This window comes from Palaemon carinicauda, chromosome 21 (assembly GCF_036898095.1).
Source record: "Palaemon carinicauda isolate YSFRI2023 chromosome 21, ASM3689809v2, whole genome shotgun sequence".
In the NCBI taxonomy this organism is placed as follows: Eukaryota; Metazoa; Arthropoda; class Malacostraca; order Decapoda; family Palaemonidae; genus Palaemon; species Palaemon carinicauda.
In genome coordinates, this window is record NC_090745.1 from 123,647,089 (window position 1) to 123,669,588 (window position 22,500).

Consider the following 22,500-nt stretch of genomic DNA (forward strand, 5'->3'; position numbering starts at 1 on the left):
GAAAGTATATATTTCCAATAAATAGAAAGTATACATTTGAAATAATTAGAAAGTATACATTTCTAATAAATAGAAAGTGTACATTGTAAATAAATAGAAAGTATACATTCTAGTACATAGAAAGTATGCATTTCCAATAAATAGAAAGTATACATTTAAAATAATTAGAAAGTATACATTTCTAATAAATAGAAAGTATACATTTCTAGTACATAGAAAGTATACATTTCTAATAAATAGAAAGTATACATTTCCAATATATAAAAAGTATACATTTCTAGTACACAGAGTATACATTTACAATACATAGAACGTTTACATTTCCAATAAATAGAAAGTATACATTTTCAATACATAGAAAGTACATTTCCTATACATAGAAAGTATATATTTCAAATAGAAAGTATACATTTCTAATAAATAGAAAGTAGAATTTTTAGTGCATAAAAAGTATACATTTCCAATATATAGAGAGTATACATTTATCGTACATAGAAAGTACATTTCCAATACATGGAAAGTATACATTTCCAATGAATAGAAAATATACATTTCTAGTACTTAGAAAGTATATATTTCCAATACGTAGAAAGTATACATTTCCAATACATGGAAAGTATACATTTCCAATAAATAGAAAGTATATATTTCCAATACATAGAAAGTATACATTTTACTCTGCCCATCCGTTGAGGGAGAGTTCAAATGTCAGATATTACTAGACTTCTTTCTTTAAGGTTTTTATAGTTTTTATGTGATGTTTTTACTGTTCTTGGAATATTTTATTTTGAAAGTTTTTTTCTCTTGTAGTTTATTTATATCCTTGTTTCCTTTCCTCACTGGGCTATTTTTCATGTTGAAGAATGGTGGGAATTATATAATTAAAGATAATGGTCTGTTTTAGGAGATTGAATAAGCAAAGAATTTCTTTGAGATTAAGAAACAAAACATTGTGTAACGGGCCGAGAGAAGGTTGTGACTCAAAGACAGGATGAAAGCAACTGAGTGAGTTTATTATAGAACACTCTCCTTTATATACAAAAGCTCAAGGCAACAAGATATTTCCTGTTCAAAATCGACACCGATACCGATGAGAAAAACAGACATGTTTATTCAGGCTCCTTTCAGTGCGAGGGAAGAGCAAAGATACAAGCATAATATATACACAAAATGAACTATGTACGATCATGTGACACATGGTTGGTACAATTGTACAGAACTTCGATAATACTCAGATTTATTTTGTTCTGGGTGTGAATTTAAAAGGCATACAGTATGATTTTTATATTAAGGGATCCAATGTTCATAATGGTTGGAATTTGCTAGATTAGCCTGATGAAACAAACCTGTTTTCTCTACTTAATATTGTGTCTGTTTTTTAAAGCAGAAATTATCTTTTGTACGGTCAGTTGTCAAGATTATTATAAACTTATCGCCACAGAAATTTTGTTTTTTAAAGCAGAAATTATCTTTTGTACGGTCAGTTGTCAAGATTATTATAAACTTATCGCCACAGAAATTTTGTTTTTTAAAGCAGAAATTATCTTTTGTACGGTCAGTTGTCAAGATTATTATAAACTTATCGCCACAGAAATTTTGTTTTTTAAAGCAGAAGTTATCTTCTGTACGGTCAGTTGTCAAGATTATTATAAACATATCGCCACAGAATTTTTAATTTCTAGAGACTACAGAAAGGCTTCAGAAAAAAACGTAAATCGTTGCTTCAGAAGACGGACAAAAACTTGCATCGTTGCTTCATAAATTAGACAAAAACACATTGTTGCTTCAGAAGAAGGACCAAAACGTATATCGTTGCTTCAGAAGACTGACAAAAATGTACATCGTTGCTTCATAAATTGGACAAAAACGTACATCGTTACTTAATAATTTGTACAAAAACGTACATCGTTGCTTCATAAATTAGACAAAAACGTACATCGTTGCTTCATAAATTGGACAAAAACGTACATCGTTGCTTCATAAATTGGACAAAAACGTACATCGTTGCTTCATAAATTGGACAAAAACGTACATCGTTGCTTCATAAATTGGACAAAAACGTACATCGTTGCTTCATAAATTGGACAAAAACGTACATCGTTGCTTCATAAATTGGACAAAAACGTACATCGTTGCTTCATAAATTGGACACAAAAGTACATCATTGCTTCATAAATTGGACAAAAACGTACATCGTTGCTTCATAAATTGGACAAAAACGTACATCATTGCTTCATAAATTGGACAAAAACGTACATCATTGCTTCATAAATTGGACAAAAACGTACATCGTTGCTTCATAAATTGGACACAAAAGTACATCATTGCTTCATAAATTGGACAAAAACGTACATCATTGCTTCATAAATTGGACAAAAACGTACATCGTTGCTTCATAGATTGGACAAAAACGTACATCGTTGCTTCATAGATTGGACAGAAACGTACATCGTTGCTTCATAGATTGGACAGAAAAGTACATCGTTGCTTCATAGATTGGACAGAAACGTACATCGTTGCTTCATAGATTGGACAGAAACGTACATCGTTGCTTCATAGATTGGACAGAAACGTACATCGTTGCTTCATAGATTGGACAGAAACGTACATCGTTGCTTCATAGATTGGACAGAAACGTACATCGTTGCTTCATAGATTGGACAGAAACGTACATCGTTGCTTCATAGATTGGACAGAAACGTACATCGTTGCTTCATAGATTGGACAGAAACGTACATCGTTGCTTCATAGATTGGACAGAAACGTACATCGTTGCTTCATAGATTGGACAGAAACGTACATCGTTGCTTCATAGATTGGACAGAAACGTACATCGTTGCTTCATAGATTGGACAGAAACGTACATCGTTGCTTCATAGATTGGACAGAAACGTACATCGTTGCTTCATAGATTGGACAGAAACGTACATCGTTGCTTCATAGATTGGACAGAAACGTACATCGTTGCTTCATAGATTGGACAGAAACGTACATCGTTGCTTCATAGATTGGACAGAAACGTACATCGTTGCTTCATAGATTGGACAGAAACGTACATCGTTGCTTCATAGATTGGACAGAAACGTACATCGTTGCTTCATAGATTGGACAGAAACGTACATCGTTGCTTCATAGATTGGACAGAAACGTACATCGTTGCTTCATAGATTGGACAGAAACGTACATCGTTGCTTCATAGATTGGACAGAAACGTACATCGTTGCTTCATAGATTGGACAGAAACGTACATCGTTGCTTCATAGATTGGACAGAAACGTACATCGTTGCTTCATAGATTGGACAGAAACGTACATCGTTGCTTCATAGATTGGACAGAAACGTACATCGTTGCTTCATAGATTGGACAGAAACGTACATCGTTGCTTCATAGATTGGACAGAAACGTACATCGTTGCTTCATAGATTGGACAGAAACGTACATCGTTGCTTCATAGATTGGACAGAAACGTACATCGTTGCTTCATAGATTGGACAGAAACGTACATCGTTGCTTCATAGATTGGACAGAAACGTACATCGTTGCTTCATAGATTGGACAGAAACGTACATCGTTGCTTCATAGATTGGACAGAAACGTACATCGTTGCTTCATAGATTGGACAGAAACGTACATCGTTGCTTCATAGATTGGACAGAAACGTACATCGTTGCTTCATAGATTGGACAGAAACGTACATCGTTGCTTCATAGATTGGACAGAAACGTACATCGTTGCTTCATAGATTGGACAGAAACGTACATCGTTGCTTCATAGATTGGACAGAAACGTACATCGTTGCTTCATAGATTGGACAGAAACGTACATCGTTGCTTCATAGATTGGACAGAAACGTACATCGTTGCTTCATAGATTGGACAGAAACGTACATCGTTGCTTCATAGATTGGACAGAAACGTACATCGTTGCTTCATAGATTGGACAGAAACGTACATCGTTGCTTCATAGATTGGACAGAAACGTACATCGTTGCTTCATAGATTGGACAGAAACGTACATCGTTGCTTCATAGATTGGACAGAAACGTACATCGTTGCTTCATAGATTGGACAGAAACGTACATCGTTGCTTCATAGATTGGACAGAAACGTACATCGTTGCTTCATAGATTGGACAGAAACGTACATCGTTGCTTCATAGATTGGACAAAAACGTACATCGTTGCTTCATAAATTGGACAAAAACGTACATCATTGCTTCATAAATTGGACAAAAACGTACACCGTTGCTTCAGAAAACGGAGCCATCCATTACTTTCATAGGAATTTTCCACTGACGGCGAAATTTTTCCTCGTGGAAACGAATCTCCGTTAATATATCATCCCTCTATTTACTCTGGGGTTGAACCTCATTTGTAGAGAGTACTTGTATCGTCAGGGTTTGCTTTGGGTGTCCGATGACGAAAGGGGTTGGTTGGTGTTTGCTTGCAGGCACATCTGGTGCGTACTTCGCTGGCTAGAAATGCTTGATAGATATTAGGTTTATTTTTTTTTTCAATTAGACTGTATTATCAAGACATGAATTAATATTCACATGCATTAAAGCAAGCCTTCAAAACACGAGTTACCTTACGTATAGTGATAAACAGATGAATAAAGATGAATCAGCAAATAGGTGAATAAGTGTGCTTAAAAGAAGGAAAATAATTTGGTAAGAATTATGGCAGTGGTGTTGTATACTAAGAATGCTTATTTTTTGTATGTGTGCATATATACAGTAGCCTATATACCGTGTTTACATCTCTCTCTCTATCTCTCTCTCTCTCTCTCTCTCTCTCTCTCTCTCTCTCTCTCTCTCTCTCTCTCTCTCCATATATATATATATATATATATATATATATATATATATATATATATATATATATATATATATATATATACAAAACCTTGTGTCTATTCCATTTCGGAGTGGGTGGCCACAAAAAGCTACATCAATCTGGTTTATCAACAAATCTATATAGAGAGTGTGGCTGCCAGACCCACGCCTTTTATCTGAAGCAGCAGATTCTGGAATTCATTTACAGCTGATGAATTATAGTCAATTTTTTTTAGTGAGGCAGATTTACACCGGCTCGCAGGGTTGCCCTTTTAGCTCGAAAAAGTTTCTTGATCGCTGATTGGTTGGTCAAGATAATTCTAACCAATCAGGTAGCAGGAAACTTTTCCTAACTAAAAGGGCACCGCTGCGAGTCAGTGCAAATGCGCCTCATTAAGAAAAATTTAGTATAGTATATGGTAGCCGGTAATTGATACACCAACTTACCTGTTATGAACTAAAATCTTGTACCACTCAAAAGGAGCCCACAATATCTTGGCACCCCTTCCATAGGTGGGCGGTGAAAGTGGGCGCTGTTTAGGCGTATATTTGAGTATACCTAACGAAGGATTACGCTGCTCTGTGCAGGGCGTTGCCTTGAGGATCGTATAAGAGGATCGTGGACGAGAGGAAAGTGACGGTTCTTTGAAGTATCAATCACTCAATCTGTATATAGGTTAGAATAGTTAAGAGGATTGCAATAATTTAAGTTATTCTTCCTACTAGACTCTTGTCTTTGGTTCTTGCTTTTGATAGCCTTTAGTAACCAAGGGTAGCGGGTGAAGTCCCCTGTGTAATACAGAGAATATATATATATATATATATATATATATATATATATATATATATATATATATATATATATATATATGTAATATATATATATAATATATATAATATATAATATATATACATATATATATGTGTATACATGCTATATATACTGTATATATATATATATATATATATATATATATATATATATATATATATATATATATATATATATATATATATGGAGTAGTCATACCCTGGTGATAGGGAGTACCCCGAGAGGTATGACCAGAAGCCACAACTGCCATGTTGTAGTAGTTTTATGGGGTTGTGTATGCATAACTATCTAAATATTAAGCTGTCATTTTTAACGGGTCGCGTACACTAGTATGACTATAATGGTAAAAAGCAGGGAGTGTAAAGATAATGCTAGACGTATATTTATGACAATTGTTTGCCCTTTCTTCTAGTCACCATGTAATGTGTAAATTTCCTTTTGGAAATATTATGACACAAAAATTCATGAATAATTTTTTTTCCCCCTGATCGGCGAAGTTTGGCTACGTCATATAATGTGTAAATTTCCTTTTGGAAATATTATAACAGACGGAAGTACATGATTTTTTTTTTAAACTTCCGATCGGTGACGTTTGGCTACGTCGAATAGTTGATGTCTGCCAAGGAATGCCGAAAGCCTTTTGGTATAAAGCCCTCAAGAGCTGACTGCTTTGGGTCTGGGAATGGGATTAATTAGCTATCTCATCCATGCTGCGTAAGGGAAGCTAGATAAATTCAGTGGGAAAAGACGAGTACTGTACATCATCATCATCATCATCATCATCATCATCATTATTATTATTTAAATAATAATATTATTATTATTATTATTATTCACATGATAATTATTATTATTTGAATTATTATTATTATTATTATTATTGTTATTATTATTATTCTGATGACTATGAAACGTGAAGGAGATGATGAAATATTGATTTAAAAGCTTAAGATAGAGACGACTGGCGAAATCTAACCGAGGCCCTTTGCGTTAATAGGCGTAGGGGGAGATGATGATGATGATGATTATTATTATTATTATTATTATTATTATTATTATTATTATTACTTCCTTCACTGAAATCATGTTTTTGCTTCGGCTTCTATGTTTATTTGTAATTTTGGAAGATTGCACAAATATATAGTTTTACGAAAATTTCTCCAAAATCTCGAGATTTTTAAAAAAATTTCATATGTTAATAGTTTAAAACTCTAACTTGTATGTGTTATTCCCGTAGAATTTAGCAACCAAACTACTACCGTAAAAAAATGTCTTCGTTCATCCATTACCTCAGCTAAGGGGGTTATTTTTTTTTTTTTTTTTTTTTAATTTTGTTTATTTATATATGAGCTCATCGTTAATACTATATAGCGCTGGCAAAGATAATATTTTCGTGGTACATTACTTTATATGCAAATGACCACTAAGGCAAGATCTTTAATAAACCACCCTTAGAAAACTATTTATTTTCATGAAGCGATAAAGAAATTTGGATATGAGCTTCGAAGGCGAACGCAAGTACACAGCTATTACACACATCTCTCGGGATATTAAGGACTTGGGCCCTTGCCGGGTTTATTACACTGCTTGCAAACAGGGTTACTTTAATTTGATGCGCTAAGACACACGTCAGAGTGAATGATTGCGTGCTTGTCTTGTTTGAAAAGTCAAGAGCCCGTGCTGTCATAAGGACAGCTTAATCTAGCAACCATCTATGAAGTGGTTTGATGGACGGCGCGCCGCCAAGACCTTTAGTTTAAGGGGTAAAGTGGCCTGTCGGATTTCAGGTTTTTTTTTCTTATTTATTTAATTTTTTTTAAGATATATTTATTTTGTTTCACTAGTTTATCTTTTCTTGTTGCTGGTGTTTTTTTTTATCATCATTTTAATTTTATTTACTAAAAATAGCTCTGTGTTTACCATCGTCATTGTTGCTTTTATTTTTCTCATTCTGATCTTGTCCTAACAGGGAATAGAAGCTGACACCGCATTGAAACCAAGCCGGGTAACAGTAGGTCCAAAGCCTCGCTTCATTTCAAAGGTAATCAAGAGTTTCTTCTTCATTGTACATTAACTAACCAGATAATTGCTATAATAAGCATCATAACTTAGTTGAAAGTGCTCAGGATCAAACTGTCAGACGACTTTGCTGTATTATTATTATTATTATTATTATTATTATTATTATTATTATTATTATTATTACTTGCTAAGCTACAACCCTAGTTGGAAAAGCAGGATGCTATAAGCCCAGGGGCCCCAACAGGGAAAATAGGCCAGAGAGGAAAGGAAAAAAGGAAAAATAAAATGTTTTAAGAACAATAACAGCATTAAAATAAATATTTCCTTTATAAATTATAAAAACTTTAATAAAATAAGAGGAAGAGAAATTAGACAGAACAGTGTGCCCAAGTGTACCCTCAAGCAAGAGAACTCTAACCCAAGATAGTGACAGACCATGGTACAGAGGCTATGGCACTACCCAAGACTAGAGAACAATGGTTTGATTTTGGAGTGTCCTTCTCCTAGAAGAGCTGCTTACCAAAGCTAAAGAGTCTCTTCTACCCTTACCAAGAGGAAAGTAGCCACTGATGTACTGTAGTTGAGGAGAGATGATGACGTCAAAAGGGATTGTCAATTGATTTAGCGATATCTGGCATCTTAGTTTGCCGCCAAACCAAGTTGCCGATTATTGATTGATTCATTCTTATAGATTAGCCTTAATTATTAGCATAGATTGGTGACAAATTTTGTTATCTGAGATCATGATTTATTGTTTTTATTTTCACTGTCACACGCAGCTTAGAGTGTATAAACTTCCTAAGGATTATTTTTCCTATTTGGTACCAAGTTTGACCGAAAAAAAGCTTAAAATATTTCTTATGAAATATCGTCACTTATTAGCATAGATTGGTGACAAATTTATCTAAGATCACTCCTGTGTGTTATTGTTACGGTCACACGCAGCTTAGATTTTATAAATTTCTTAAGAATTATTTTCCCTATTTGGTACAAAGTTTGACAGAAAGAGCTTATAATGTTCCAAGAGACGTGTCCGGTTGATGTTCCTTTACACTAACACCGTGAATAGTAAAACTCAATGGAGCCATAAATAAAAACAGCTGCTTTCTTGATGTCCAAGTGTTGGGATTTTTTTAATGTAAATGTACATCAGACCTTGTAAGTCACCCAAATGGCTAAGATTTGTCAATTTTCTCTCTCTAAAAACAGAAGCTAGGAGTCACACAGAGAAATGCCCAGTATTTTAGAGCACTTTGTGTTTTTGTGTTTGATATATAGCTGGATTTTTCATTTATGTGAGGTATATCATTTATATTTTTAACATACTGTTTTTCCTCCTCTTGGAGGAAGTAGCTCCATTAGAATGTAGCACCTTAGTTTATCAGCAAGTTATTAGGATGAGGTTGCTAGGCACATGCCCTTATTCTTGACTATAGCTGCTGTTAGTACTCATTTACAGCTGGGTGGACTGATGAGCGATAGGCAGGGATCGAAGTTAGTCTCGGAAATCGTTAGCTAAGTATACTAAGCATCAAAGGTGATGTTAGTTAGGGAAAATATTAATTTGTTATCTTTATTTTCATGCCATTTGACGATGGTAAGCATCATTTTGGCGCAACGACCTTGGGTCTGGCCAAAATATTTTCGAATAGCCTTGTGAAAACTGGAGAGCAAACCCCGTAGAGAATATCGGCCTGGTGTGTTTCAGATTTTTTTTCAAAGGTTTTATATTTCTTGTTTATAGAATCCACATACATACATATATATACACACACAAATTTTTTCTTTATTGCATGTACCATTATACATACATAAATTTTTTCTTTATTGCATGTACCTATATACATACATTTTTTCTTTATTGCATGTACAGTACCTATATACATACATACATTTTTTTTTCTATATTGCATGTACCTATATACATACATACATTTTTTCTATATTGCATGTACCTATACACATACATAAATTTTTTCTTTATTGCATGTACCTATATACATACATATTTTTTTTTATTTATTGCATATACCTATATACATACATATATTCTTTCTTTATTGCATGTACCTATATACATACATAAATTTTTTTCTTTATTGCATGTACCTACATACATACATACATTTTTTCTTTATTGCATATACTACATACATACATGCATTTTTTGTTTATTACATGCACCAACATACATACATATATTTTTCTTTTATTGCACGTAGGCCTACTTACATACATATATACATACACACATACATGTATTCTAATTGCGTCTCTCTCTCTCTCTCTCTCTCTCTCTCTCTCTCTCTCTCTCTCTCTCTCTCTCTCATTTAAGGATATAGTTGATTACCAAGGAATTTCAAACATCCTGGATATATGAATTGCAAACCGACCAATACAAAAATATTGTATGTATAGTCCATTACATCTCTTATTTAGTAAGAATAAAGTTTTTTTTTTTTGTTAGGAAAGATACTATGATTTAAAATTCCATATTTCGAGCCAGTGTTGTTAAAATTTATTTAGAGACTAACTACATCGAATTTGCGTGATAATTGTATCTATCAAGTAATTTTTTTCCATCTAGTTATCAAACATATTTTTTTTTTCTAATTTAATAATTGTAATTTTAATTTTACGCCCTTCATTAAACAACTTTTATTTGCTTGTTAAATGTTAGTCATCTATAGAATTTGAAGTTATTCATTTCCAAGTTTTATGAATGAATGAATGATTTTATGAATGAATGAATAATTTGAGGTTTTATGGCATCCTGGTTTTCCTATCTGAGTGGGGATGAATTAACGTGGTGAAAGGGTTTGTGTGCCGCCATGATCAGTAAAGGTGTACTAGTCAGTGACACTCCTACTAGGTTGGTTTGTTATGAGCGATTAGGACAAAATCTCCCACCATCACCAATCCTCAGAGGCTAGCGTGGTGATGAAAACTGGCCAAATCCCCAGATATGATGAAGGATATATCTGAGGCCCTTGTCTTGTAGTGGACTAGAAACGACGGCATTAGTTGTTGTTGTTGATACATACATACATATATATATATATATATATATATATATATATATATATATATATATATATATATATATATATATATATATATATATTTATATATATATATATATGGATATGTTTCTCTGCCTTGTAATTTGCTAAACATTATAGTCGACATATAAACTTGTACTTAGATATTTTTCAGGTTCATGTAGCTATATATATATATATATATATATATATATATATATATATATATATATATATGATAAATTTTGCACATTTAGACGTGTTTTTCATATTCAAATAAGCCATATATATTTTGATACAATATTGTCTGGATTCTCTTAACGACCTCGGGATCAGAGCCCCAGGCGAAATCACACGAAGACAAGAGCTTGTGTCCGGCCGGGAATCGAACCCTGGTCGGCAAGCTTATATAGACAGTGATTAAACCACTTCCAGTGGTTTAGTCACTGTCTATATAAGCTTGCCGACCAGAGTTCGATTCCCGGCCGGAAGTGGTTTAGTCACTGTCTATATAAGCTTGCCGACCAGGGTTCAATTCCCGGCCGGACACAAGCTCTTGTCTTCGTGTGATTTCGCCTGGGGCTCTGATCCCGAGGTCGTTAAGAGAATCCAGACATTATTGTATCAAAATATATATGGCTTATTTGAATATATATATATATATATATATATATATATATATATATATATATATATATATATATATATATATATATATATATACACACGAACACACATATATGTATGTATGTGTATATATATATATATATATATATATATATATATATATATATATATATGTGTGTGTGTGTGTGTGTGTGTGTGTGTGTGTGTGTTTCCATGATTCATGTAATTAGACTTTAATGTCGTTTATCTAGAAACTTCATCATACGCTTGAGAAATATGACTGGAATTTATAGTTTCCTTTTCATACAATAATTGATTATTGCATTATTTACTATCCTTAATTCAGTAGACATCAGATAATTGTTCTGTTTATGTGAATATATTTGATAACGGTCTATGGAAAGAATGCTGAGCCTATATCATGAATAATTCACTTCACGAAGTATAGGAGTTTTTTTCAAATTCCAAACCTCGCGAGGTTTTGTTGGCTACCGAGGTGACGAAAAAAAATCAAGTGTGTTATTCTTCTTGTTATTGTACTGTGACTCATTTACACATTGCGTTAAAGTCCCTAGACGCTTCCTGAATAACTTATGTTTGTCGTACGACCAACGTCACCAATGTAATGTAACGAATGGCTTGTTTGAATGATGTATATATCTCAGTAGTGGCGATCACGAGTAACACCTCACCCCTACGACCAATGAGCTACTCAAACTTCCGTGACGTTGTGTTGTGACGTCACAGCTGCGGGTCGCCAGCCATAGATGTCGCTGCTTGGGAACGTGGGATGGGATGGGGGGTTCCCGCCTGTCTCTCGACGGGTATCTCTGATCATTCTGATGTTGAGTAAAAGTTTGCCTATAAAAGGGTCCTTTAACACGTATTTACAAAGCGAAATAAGGTATTGATTGTTAAACGTGGCCGTATTTTAAGCAGGGAGAATCTGTGGCACTGTTAGGAAAGAGGTGGTAACAAGCGCGCGCGTAAATATTTACCGGATTAGAATAGTTGGGTACCCACATCTTCTTCTTCTTCATAGCAGAGTGCAGTGTTGCCAGGTTGGCCTTTTTCAGGCCAAAAACTTCAAATTTGGCCTTTTTAAAAAAATTGGTTGTGCGTAGCAATATCATAAAAAGAAAGTTTGGCCTCAAATGTTATATATTTGCCCATTTTTACTAATGGGTTGGCCTTTTAAAGCTATAGCTGATTAGAAGTTGGCCTTTTCTCACTTAGAAAACCCGGCAACCCTGCCCAGAGTGAGTAATAGCAATCAGTGTTTTGGTCAGTGTTTCTTGGACCACTGTGAGAGGTAGTTTGCGACGGAGAAGCTGGTCCGTGCCCGTGACTGGACCACACTGGCAGGGCCTAAATTTGACTGTGAAAATTAAAGGGTATGATTGAGTAGTGAAATAACTGTTATACATTTTTTATAAATTATTTTGAAAAACTAGATACAGTTTTTCGTGGTTTGTATAATAAGAACTACTGAAAATAGTGCAGATTTCATTATTAACAATTTTACACGACTGGAAATAGTGGAGAATTCATTATTAACAATTCTGCACTACCGAAAACAGTGGAGAATTCATTATTAACAATTCTACACCACATTGTGATTTGAATATTCATGTTCTCGGATTTCTATTGAATTAGTGGCAATTGAAGATTCGTAGGCCTAGAGATTTTTCTTAATCGGATGGATTATAAACATGTGGGCAGTTTCATATAACGCCCCTATTACGGCCTATTTCGTGAACCGAAAATAGGCTGCGTTTTATATATATATATATATATATATATATATATATATATATATATATATATATATATATATATATATTAGAGAGAGAGAGAGAGAGAGAGAGAGAGAGAGAGAGAGAGAGAGAGAGAGAGAGAGAGAGAGAATAATGAAAAGTCATGGTGGTTTACGTGAGTCATTTATAATCTTCGTGATTTGAAGACGAAGAGGAAAAATCAACAGTTTTCTTTAACCTCATTAATATTTCTTTTTATTCATTAATTTTTAAATTATGCCTTTATGTCATTGTGCTGATTTATAGTATTGTTCTGACCAGTTTCCATATATAAATATTATTTTGTGTATAATATTCTCACTATGAATGAAGAAGCATTGTACTAGCGTTTTCACAGTCTCTCTCTCTCTCTCTCTCTCTCTCTCTCTCTCTCTCTCTCTCTCTCATAACGATGAAAGTTTAAGATAGGAAGTGATCATGGTAATAAAAAATGTTTGTCACCTGGAATAGAATTTATATTCAATATTTGTTAATTTATATCTTGCTAGTGAATTTTTTAATTTCTTTACACTGACTTTAGTTGATTTGTTTTAGACTATACATTTGGCAATCAGATGATGGAATTTGATTGAAACAATATAAAAAAGTACTGTTTTTCGCGCTTTTTTATAAAGTGGTGTCCATAGGCCTAGACTAAAATATATCTAAAACAATAACGGTATAATTTCGGATTATTATCAACTCCCGAAGCCAGAAAAAATATATTTGTGACAGAAAATAAGAGGAAAAGCTCACCTGTTAGGCCTATATCCAATTGAAAGTGCATTCATTAGGCCTAAACATTGATAGATATTTCCAATTCGTATCCTAATTTTTTTCATCCGTTCCTGCAGTCAGACTGTCAGTCTGTCACCACCAACATGCGAGTGTTGGTGGTGCCTTTAAGCACTGTTGTGGTGTTGGCGATTTGCACCACCGCTAGCACCACGTGGGCTGCTCACCATCATTTCCCCAACCAACGACAAGGTAAGTCAGCATATTTTCTTAGGCCTAAAACCTTATATATGTGATGTTTTATTTGTGATTTGTCGTTTTTATTATAGAATGTTGTTTGAGTAATCTAGCAATCTAATCCATGTTATATAATTTATCATGAAAAAGAGTAGGCCTATTTGATAACAGATCGACGTTTATAATGCCAATGACGTAAATTAGTATAGGCCTATTTGTACATATAGTGTAATTTATATTTTCATTCTGAATTAAAACGTGGTTTTAACACATTTCTCTTCACTAAAGTGTTAGGTAAAGTTATTCATAGGTTATTTTCATTATCAAGAATTTACTTAAGAATTTCACCCCAACGGAAATTTCGTTTGATAACAGGAGTGGCCCTGTTAAGATAGCAGTAGGCCTATCAGAGAGAGGTACCATATATCATGCGTGCAGGGCACTATATCTGGACCACGTGTTGGTTTTGTGAATTTTGACGTACATACGTAAATAAGTACACGGTTGGTTTTTAGATATATATATATATATATATATATATATATATATATATATATATTGTGAGAGAGAGAGAGGAGAGAGAGAGAGAGAGAGAGAGAGAGAGAGAGAGAGAGAGAGAGAGAGAGAGCGTATGTGAATTCTTTTTTATTAACTTTCAAATATCGTCACACAGTTTCATTGATTTTGAAGAGTCTACCCCTTAAGCATGTCTTTCTATACCATGGCCAGGAGTCGAAACTATGATTTTTAGGATCTGACTCAGAATTAATTCTTACTTAACCACATCCGTCAATATATCTCATTCACTGCACTACGGAAAGGTCTTTGCAGTATAAGCCTACCTCTGGACTTGTAGCTCCACCCGCATTTTGTGTGTTTTTGTGCATAGTTCATAGTTCGAAACTGTCTGTTACTTTGCACGATTAGATTAGGCTCTGTCACTTCACCTCATCACACGTTACCATATTCTACAAAGCACTAGTGAAGAGACAGTTTGGGTATCTTTATAATAGTTTCAATGTTAAACAGGGTAAGCTAAACCCACATGGCTATGTTAGTTCGTTTTGGAGACAGTTGAGGGTTGTTGACAATAGTTTGCACTGACAGTTGTAGGGAAATGTCTCTGTTGTTTCTATTTGCAGTTACGAAACTAAGATTCTTTTTAGTCAATTGATATAATTCTTTTAAATAGTCTATTGGTATAACTGAATTATGAAAAATTTAAATCGTCATTAGATCAAGTGATATTTTTGTATATAGTGCAGATTGTTGGCATAGTCTCTGGTCTATTCGTATCTTGACATTTTCGCATTGAAAAATATTGGAGTGAAATGAGCCCCTTTCACAAAACGTGTAAACATTGAAGGTGTGTAGATGAAATTCTTGCGAGAACTACTGGGTCCGATATCCCGCATTTAATTGTGAATAAGAATAATACACTTTGTAATTCACATTATGTAAGATTTATGAGAAATGAAACTATAAGAGAGATTACTCGAGTGCCATATGTGGATGTGGTCATGATGAGGGGTAGATGGAGATGGTTTGGGCATGCTATTCGCACCCCCCAAGAGATATTAGTTCACCAAACGTTTAGCTGGACTCCACAAAGGACTAGAAGAGTAGGAAGACCCAGACCTATATGGCTGAGGACTATGAAGCGTGAAGATAATGATAATGAATAGAGAAGTATTAAATTAAAAGTTCAAGATCGAGACGACTGGCGAAATCTAACCGTGGCCCTTTGCGTCAAATAGGCGTAGGAGGAGATGATGATAATGATTTAATGGTAGGAGTACAAAATGTTATATCATGTAGAACTCTATACAAATGTATCCAAAGGATAATACTGCAACAAATGAGTGTTCAGACGATTCACTTAATATAGACTTGGGTTAGGGTTCTCTTGCTTGAGGGTACACTCTGGCAAATGATTCTATCTTATTGTTCTTCCTCTTGTTTTGTTAAGGTTTTTATAGATTATATAGGAAACATTTATTTTGATATTGTTAATGTTCCTAAAATATTTTATTGTTTCCTTTCCCCACTGGGCTATTTTCCTTATTGTAACCCCTGGGCTTATAGCATCCTGCTTTTCCAACTAGGGTTATAGCTTAGAAATTAATAATGATAATGAGACAATTCACTTAATATTGAAATTCCCCGTTATAACATAGCTGTAGTACCAACACTATAGACTACAGACTCTATCGGCATAGGCCTAAGCCCTAGAATGGGGCCATTGTGCAAGGCCAGTAGCTTTACCCTATCTGAACTTCTTAGATTAATTTCTCCTACTACCATATTTCCAAAAGATAATTATAGTAGTATGGTTAAATATTGGAAAGAAACAAATCTCCCAGGATAAGTTATATTTTACATAACATACATATGAGACAATCGTTAGCTAAATTTTTTATTGGTGTCAGCTCCGGTTCACAGGAGTCCATTGTTTAGATAACAAAAAGGTCCATTTTATCTATGCCGCTGGATCCACAGCTGTCAAGATAATGGTTGAAATGGGACTTTGTGTTAAGCAAACAAAGCCGACGAGATTAACAGCTTGTAATACATTGTGAGGCGAACATGTTTGACGACGAAGCAGGGCTCCCAAGGGTATATATCTGTTCGGTATAGGCATTGGGATATTACTTGTGGGGTGGTATCATTTTCTTTGTACAATCTAGGCATAAATGTAGGTACACAAACTATAATTCTGAAGTTATAGGAAATTTAAAACGCTCCCGCTATACGAATTTAAGGATTAGGTAGACGAGATCTTGAAACACTAAACAAACTAATTTGATTTACCCAAGAGTAAATGGAATCTCCGTGGATAGACTAAAAAGTCTCTTGAGACATCCAAAATTTTTTTAACTCTCTCTCTCTCTCTCTCTCTCTCTCTCTCTCTCTCTCTCTCCGTATGTGATGTAACCCTGGCTTAGTATACATGTACACATTAAAAGATTTGATCTCTCTCTCTCTCTCTCTCTCTCTCTCTCTCCGTATGTGATGTAACCCTGGCTTAGTATACATGTACACAGTAAAAGATTTGATCTCTCTCTCTCTCTCTCTCTCTCTCTCTCTCTCATCATGTGTGATGTAACCTTGGCTTAGTATACATGTACACAGTAAAGATTTGATCTCTCTCTCTCTCTCTCTCTCTCTCTCTCTCTCATCATGTGTGATGTAACCTTGGCTTAGTATACATTTACACAGTAAAAGGTTTGATGCTCTCTCTCTCTCTCTCTCTCTCTCTCTCTCTCTCTCTCTCCGTATGTGATGTAACCCTGGTTTAGTATACATGTACACAGTAAAAGGTTTGATGCTCTCTCTCTCTCTCTCTCTCTCTCTCTCTCTCTCTCTCTCTCCGTATGTGATGTAACCCTGGCTTAGTATACATGTACACAGTAAAAAATTTAATGCCTCTCTCTCTCTCTCTCTCTCTCTCTCTCTCTCCCTGTATGTGATGTAAGCCTGGCTTAGTATACATATACACAGTAAAAGGTTTGATGCTCTCTCTCTCTCTCTCTCTCTCTCTCTCTCTCATGGATATAGTTATAAAGCGTTACTTCTGTTGACCTCATCACCGAAAGAGTATCTATGACCCCCATCCGTTCGCCAAAGTCTCCCATCCAATGATATTGCATTACTGTTTGGTGTATGATAATCATCTCTTCCCCTCTCCTGGATTATAACGATTCTTGTATTGAATTGCTTCCTTTTTTATATTGACTTTTGGGCATTTTAGACTGCGAAAGATTGGCTTGTTCCAAGAGAACGTTGTGTAGAAAGTACAAAACTACTAGACCCTGTGCTGTGGTCTTCCACTTTCTTGGGTTCAAGTTCTCTAGTTTGAGGGTACACTTAAGCACAATATTCTGTTTCCTTATTTATTTTCCTCACTGGGCTATTTTTCCTTGTTGCAACCCTTGGGGTTATACCATCCCGCTTTTCAAACTGGGTTATAGCTTAGCTAATAGTAATATTGATAATAATAATAGTACTATTGTGGTTTCATCGAGTAAGAATACCTATGGTGTGCACACATTTTAACTCTCTACCCTGTCCGATCCTTCAACAATAATAATAACGATTAACTTGTCTCGTTTTTCCTTAACTTCTTTCTTAGACTGAAAGAATGATGATGGATATTTCATATATAGATAAGTGGAGCTCTGTACGGATTGCCTAAATTTAGTGTTCAGTTAAAGCATTATGAAATCATCCCAAAACTCTCTCTCTCTCTCTCTCTCTCTCTCTCTCTCTCTCTCTCTCTCTCTTTAAAAAGAAAAAAAAAGGTTTTATTAACCCGTTCATTGTTGCTTGAGACTTTAATACTGATGCTTGCGCCCTAATCGAGCTATGAGCTGTGGAACTTAATAACCCCGTAATCTTGGTTAAATCCATCTGGCCGCGCTAAACCATCGCCTTGCTTACTTCTCGCCTCCTTTAGGTTGCTCGGCTTCCCATGTTTTTGGTTGCTTGTCATCCCATGTTCGTTTTCCCCATTTTTTGGTTGCTTGTCTCCTCAAGTTTGTCTTCGCTTGTTTTTGGTTGCTTGTCTTCCCATGTTTTTGGTTGTTTGTCTTCCCATGATTTTGGTTGCTTGTCTTTCCATGTTCGTTTTCCCATGTTTTTGGTTGCTTGTCTCCTCAAGTTTGTCTTCCCGTGTTTTTGGTTGCTTGTCTTCCCAAGTTTGTTTTCTCATGATTTTGTTTGCTTGTCTTCTCAAGTTTGTCTTCCTATGGTTTTGGTTGATTGCCTTCCCAATTTTTGTCTTACTATGTTTTTGGTTGCTTGTCTTCCCATTTTTTGGTTGCTTGTCTCCTCTAGTTTGTCTTCCCATGGTTTTGGTTGCTTGTCTCCCCATGTTTTTGGTTGTTTGTCTTCCCATGATTTTGGTTGCTTGTCTTCTCAAGTTTGTCTTCCCATATTTTTTGGTTGCTTGTCCTCTCAAGTTTGTCTTCCCATGTTTTTTTGGTTGCTTGTCTTCTCAAGTTTTTCTTCCCATGTTTTTGGTTGCTTGTTTTCCTAAGTTTGTCTTCCGTGTTTTTGGTTGCTTGTCTTCCTATGTTTTTGGTTGTTTGTCTTCCCATGTTTTTTTGGTTGCTTGTCTTCTCAAGTTTTTCTTCCCATGTTTTTGGTTGCTTGTTTTCCTAAGTTTGTCTTCCCGTGTTTTTGGTTGCTTGTCTTCCTATGATTTTGGTTGTTAATCTTCCCATGTTTTTGGTTGCTTGTCTTCCTATGTTTTTGGTTGTTAATCTTCCCATGTTTTTGGTTGCTTGTTTTCCCAAGTTTCGCTTTCTATGGTTTTGGTTGATTGTCTTCCCAAGTTTTTTGTCGTCCTATGTTATTGGCTGTTTGTCTTCCCATGTTCGTTTTCCCATGTTTTTGGTTGCTTGTCTTCCCTAGTTTGTCTTCCTATGTTTTTGGTTGCTTGTCTCCCCAAGTTCGTTTTCCCATGATTTTGGTTGCTTGGCTTCCCATGTTTTTGGTTGCCTGTGTTCCCATGATTTTGGTTGCTTGTCTCCTCAAGTTTGTCTTCCCATGTTTTTGGTTGCTTGTCTTCCCAAGTTTTTCTTCCCATGTTTTTGGTTGTTTGTCTTCCCATGATTTTGGTTGCTTGTCTTCTCAAGTTATTCTTCCCATGTTTTTGGTTGTTAGTCTTCCCAAGTTTTTGGTTGCTTGTTTTCTTAAGTTTGTCTTCCTATAGTTTTGGTTGATTGTCTTCCCAAGTTTTTTGTCGTCCCATGTTTTTGGTTGTTTGTCTTCTCATGTTATTGGTTGCTTGTCTTCCCATGTTTTTGGTTGTTTGTCTTCCCATGTTCGTTTTCCCATGTTTTTGGTTGTTTGTCTTCCCATGTTCGTTTTCCCATGTTTTTGGTTGCTTGTCTTCCCAAGTTTGTTTTCCTATGTTTTTGGTTGCTTGTCTTCCCAAGCTCGTTTTCCCATAATTTTGGTTGCTTGGCTTCCCATGTTTGTTTTCCAATGTTTTTGGTTGCCTGTGTTCCCATGTTTTTGGTTGTTTGGCTTCCCATGTTTGTTTTCTTGTTTTGGCAGCTTGTCCTCCCAAGTTTGTCTTCTTATGTTTTCGGTTGCTTGGCTTCCCAAGTTTGTCTTCCTATGTTTTTGGTTGCTTTTCTTCCCATATTTTTGGTTAACTGTCTTCCCATGTTCGTTTCCCTATGTTTTTGATTGCTTGTCTTCTTAAGTTCGTTTTCTCATGTTTTTGGTTGATTGTCTTCCCAGGTTTTTAGGTGCTTGGTTTCCCATGTTTATTCCCTGTTTTTTGGCTGCTTGTCTTCCCATGTTTTTGGTTGCTTGGCATCCAGTGTTTGTTTTTCCATTTTTTTGGTTGCTTGTCTTCCCTTATTTGGTTTCTCGTCTTTCCATGTTTTTTTTTTCTTTCATAGCTTTCTGTACAGTGTTTCCATTGGTATGATTGCTTGTCTTCCCATGTTTTTGGTTGCTTGTCTTCTCACCGTCATGGTTGCTTGACCTCTAATATTTTTGTTTGTCTTCCCATGTTCTTGGTTGGTCGTCTCCCCATGTTTTGGTAGCTTGTCTTCCCACGTTTATGGTTGATTATCTCATGTTTTGTTTGCTTGTCTTCCCACGTTTTTGGTTGATTTGTCTTTCTATGTTTTTGGTTGATTTGTCTTTCTATGTTTTTGGTTGTTTGTCATGCCATGTCTTTTGGTTGCTTGCAATCCCCTTTTTTGGTTGTTTGTCTTCCTTTGTTCTTGGTTGATCATCTTTCCATGTTTTGGGTTACTTGTCTTCCCATGTTTTTAGTTGCTTGTTTTCCCATGTTCTTAGTTGCTTGTTTTCCTTGTTTTTGGTTGCATGTCTTCCCATGTATTTTGGGTGCTCGTCTTTCAATGTTTTTGGTTGTGTGTCTCTGTGTTTTTGGTTTTGTCCTCCCATGTTTTAGGTGGCTCCTCTTCCTATATTTTTTGGTTACGTGTCTTCCCATGGTTTTGGTTGCTTGTCTACCCTTCTTTTTGTTTGCATGTCTTTCAATGTATTTTGGTTGCTTGTCTTCTAATGTTTTTGGCTACGCATTTTCCCATGTTTTTGGTTGCTTGCCTTCCCTTGTTTTTGGTTGCTCGTCTTCCCATGATTTTGGTAGCTCGTGTTGCCAAGATTTTATATTGCTTGTCTTCCATTTATTGTTTGTTTGTCTTGTTTCATGCGTGCTTTTGGCTGCTTGTCATCCATTGCTTTGGGTTGCTTAGATACGTTGCCCTTTGGTTGCTTATCATCCATTATCATTGGTTGTTCATTTTTGCATGCCATTGGTTGTATCCCTTCCTTAGCTATCGTTGTTTCTCTTTACTTGCTTTGGTTGCTTTTCTTCTCTAGTATTTGGTTCTTTCCCTTTTCATGCTTTTGATATTTGTATCCCTTTGCTTTTTGGTTGGTTGCCTTCTCATGCTATTGTTTTCTTTCCTTCTCTATATTTAGATTCTCTTGTAATCCCTTGCTTTTGTTATGCTATCCCACATTGCTTTTAGTTGTTTGTTCTCTCTTGTCTTGTTTGTCTGTCATCCCTTGCATTTGGTTGTTTGCCCCCCCCCCCTTTTTTTTTTGCTGGTCATCCCTTGAATTTGGTTGTTCGTCTCTTCTTGCCTATTGCTGTTTTCAGTTGACCTCCCTTGCTTTTAGCTACTTTACTTTGATTGGTTTTTGTTCTTAACCTACTTCTCACTTGCTGCTGGTAACTCTGCCTCATTCGTCTGGTTGAATAATTTAACCGTTTACTTCTTCTGAGGAAGGTTGTCTGGCTTCTGATAGCCTATGTCACGTAGCCTATTTAATCATTTTTAGCATTTTAGGGAAAGGTGTGTTGCCATTGGTAATTTAAACTATTATTTTGAATTAGGGTCGATGGGCTATTGAAACAAGTCGTTTGAAGTAATTGTTTTAGCATTATGATTTTAATGAAGGATTGATTGGTTTCCATAGAATGGTGGGAATACAAAATCGTCGCCGGAATTATGGTATGTTGGAACTTGCCAAAATCGTATTTTGGAGTAAAAAAAAAAATGGTCGTCATTACGATATTACTACATAGCTTCAAAACAATATGGTTAGGTTTACCCACCCCCAAAAAAGCTTTTCATCTTTTTCGAGAAGTTGGCCAACCCGGGAATACGCTCAGCAATGAAAACTCCAATTTGATAAATTTGATATCATACACGACATACTTTCATGCATTAATCATCTGACTCATCTTGCAACGTGTTGAATCTATGACTCTATTACTTATCTGCAGCTTTATAAAAAAAAACAAGTGAAAGTCGGGTAATGTGCTGTCAGTACATGCCATGAGACTGTGTTTCCAACGGGGACGTTGAGAGATACAGATTA

General features: G+C 35.3%; 1 protein-coding gene across 4 annotated transcripts in view; it reads left to right on the plus strand.

Moving 5' to 3' along the window:
• The first annotated feature begins 12,648 nt into the window (after window positions 1-12,648).
• Window positions 12,649-22,500, plus strand: part of LOC137615476 (A disintegrin and metalloproteinase with thrombospondin motifs 6-like) — a 438,455-nt gene continuing 428,603 nt past the window's right edge. The window contains exons 1-2 of one of the 4 annotated variants that reach the window (XM_068345383.1): window positions 12,649-12,750; window positions 14,007-14,139. In XM_068345383.1, the coding sequence (XP_068201484.1) occupies window positions 14,034-14,139 (106 nt within the window). In that variant the 5' untranslated portion in view covers window positions 12,649-12,750; window positions 14,007-14,033. Of the gene's footprint in view, window positions 12,751-13,661; window positions 14,140-22,500 lie in introns of all 4 variants that reach the window. The other 3 variants (XM_068345386.1, XM_068345384.1, XM_068345385.1) reach the window with 3 other exon arrangements.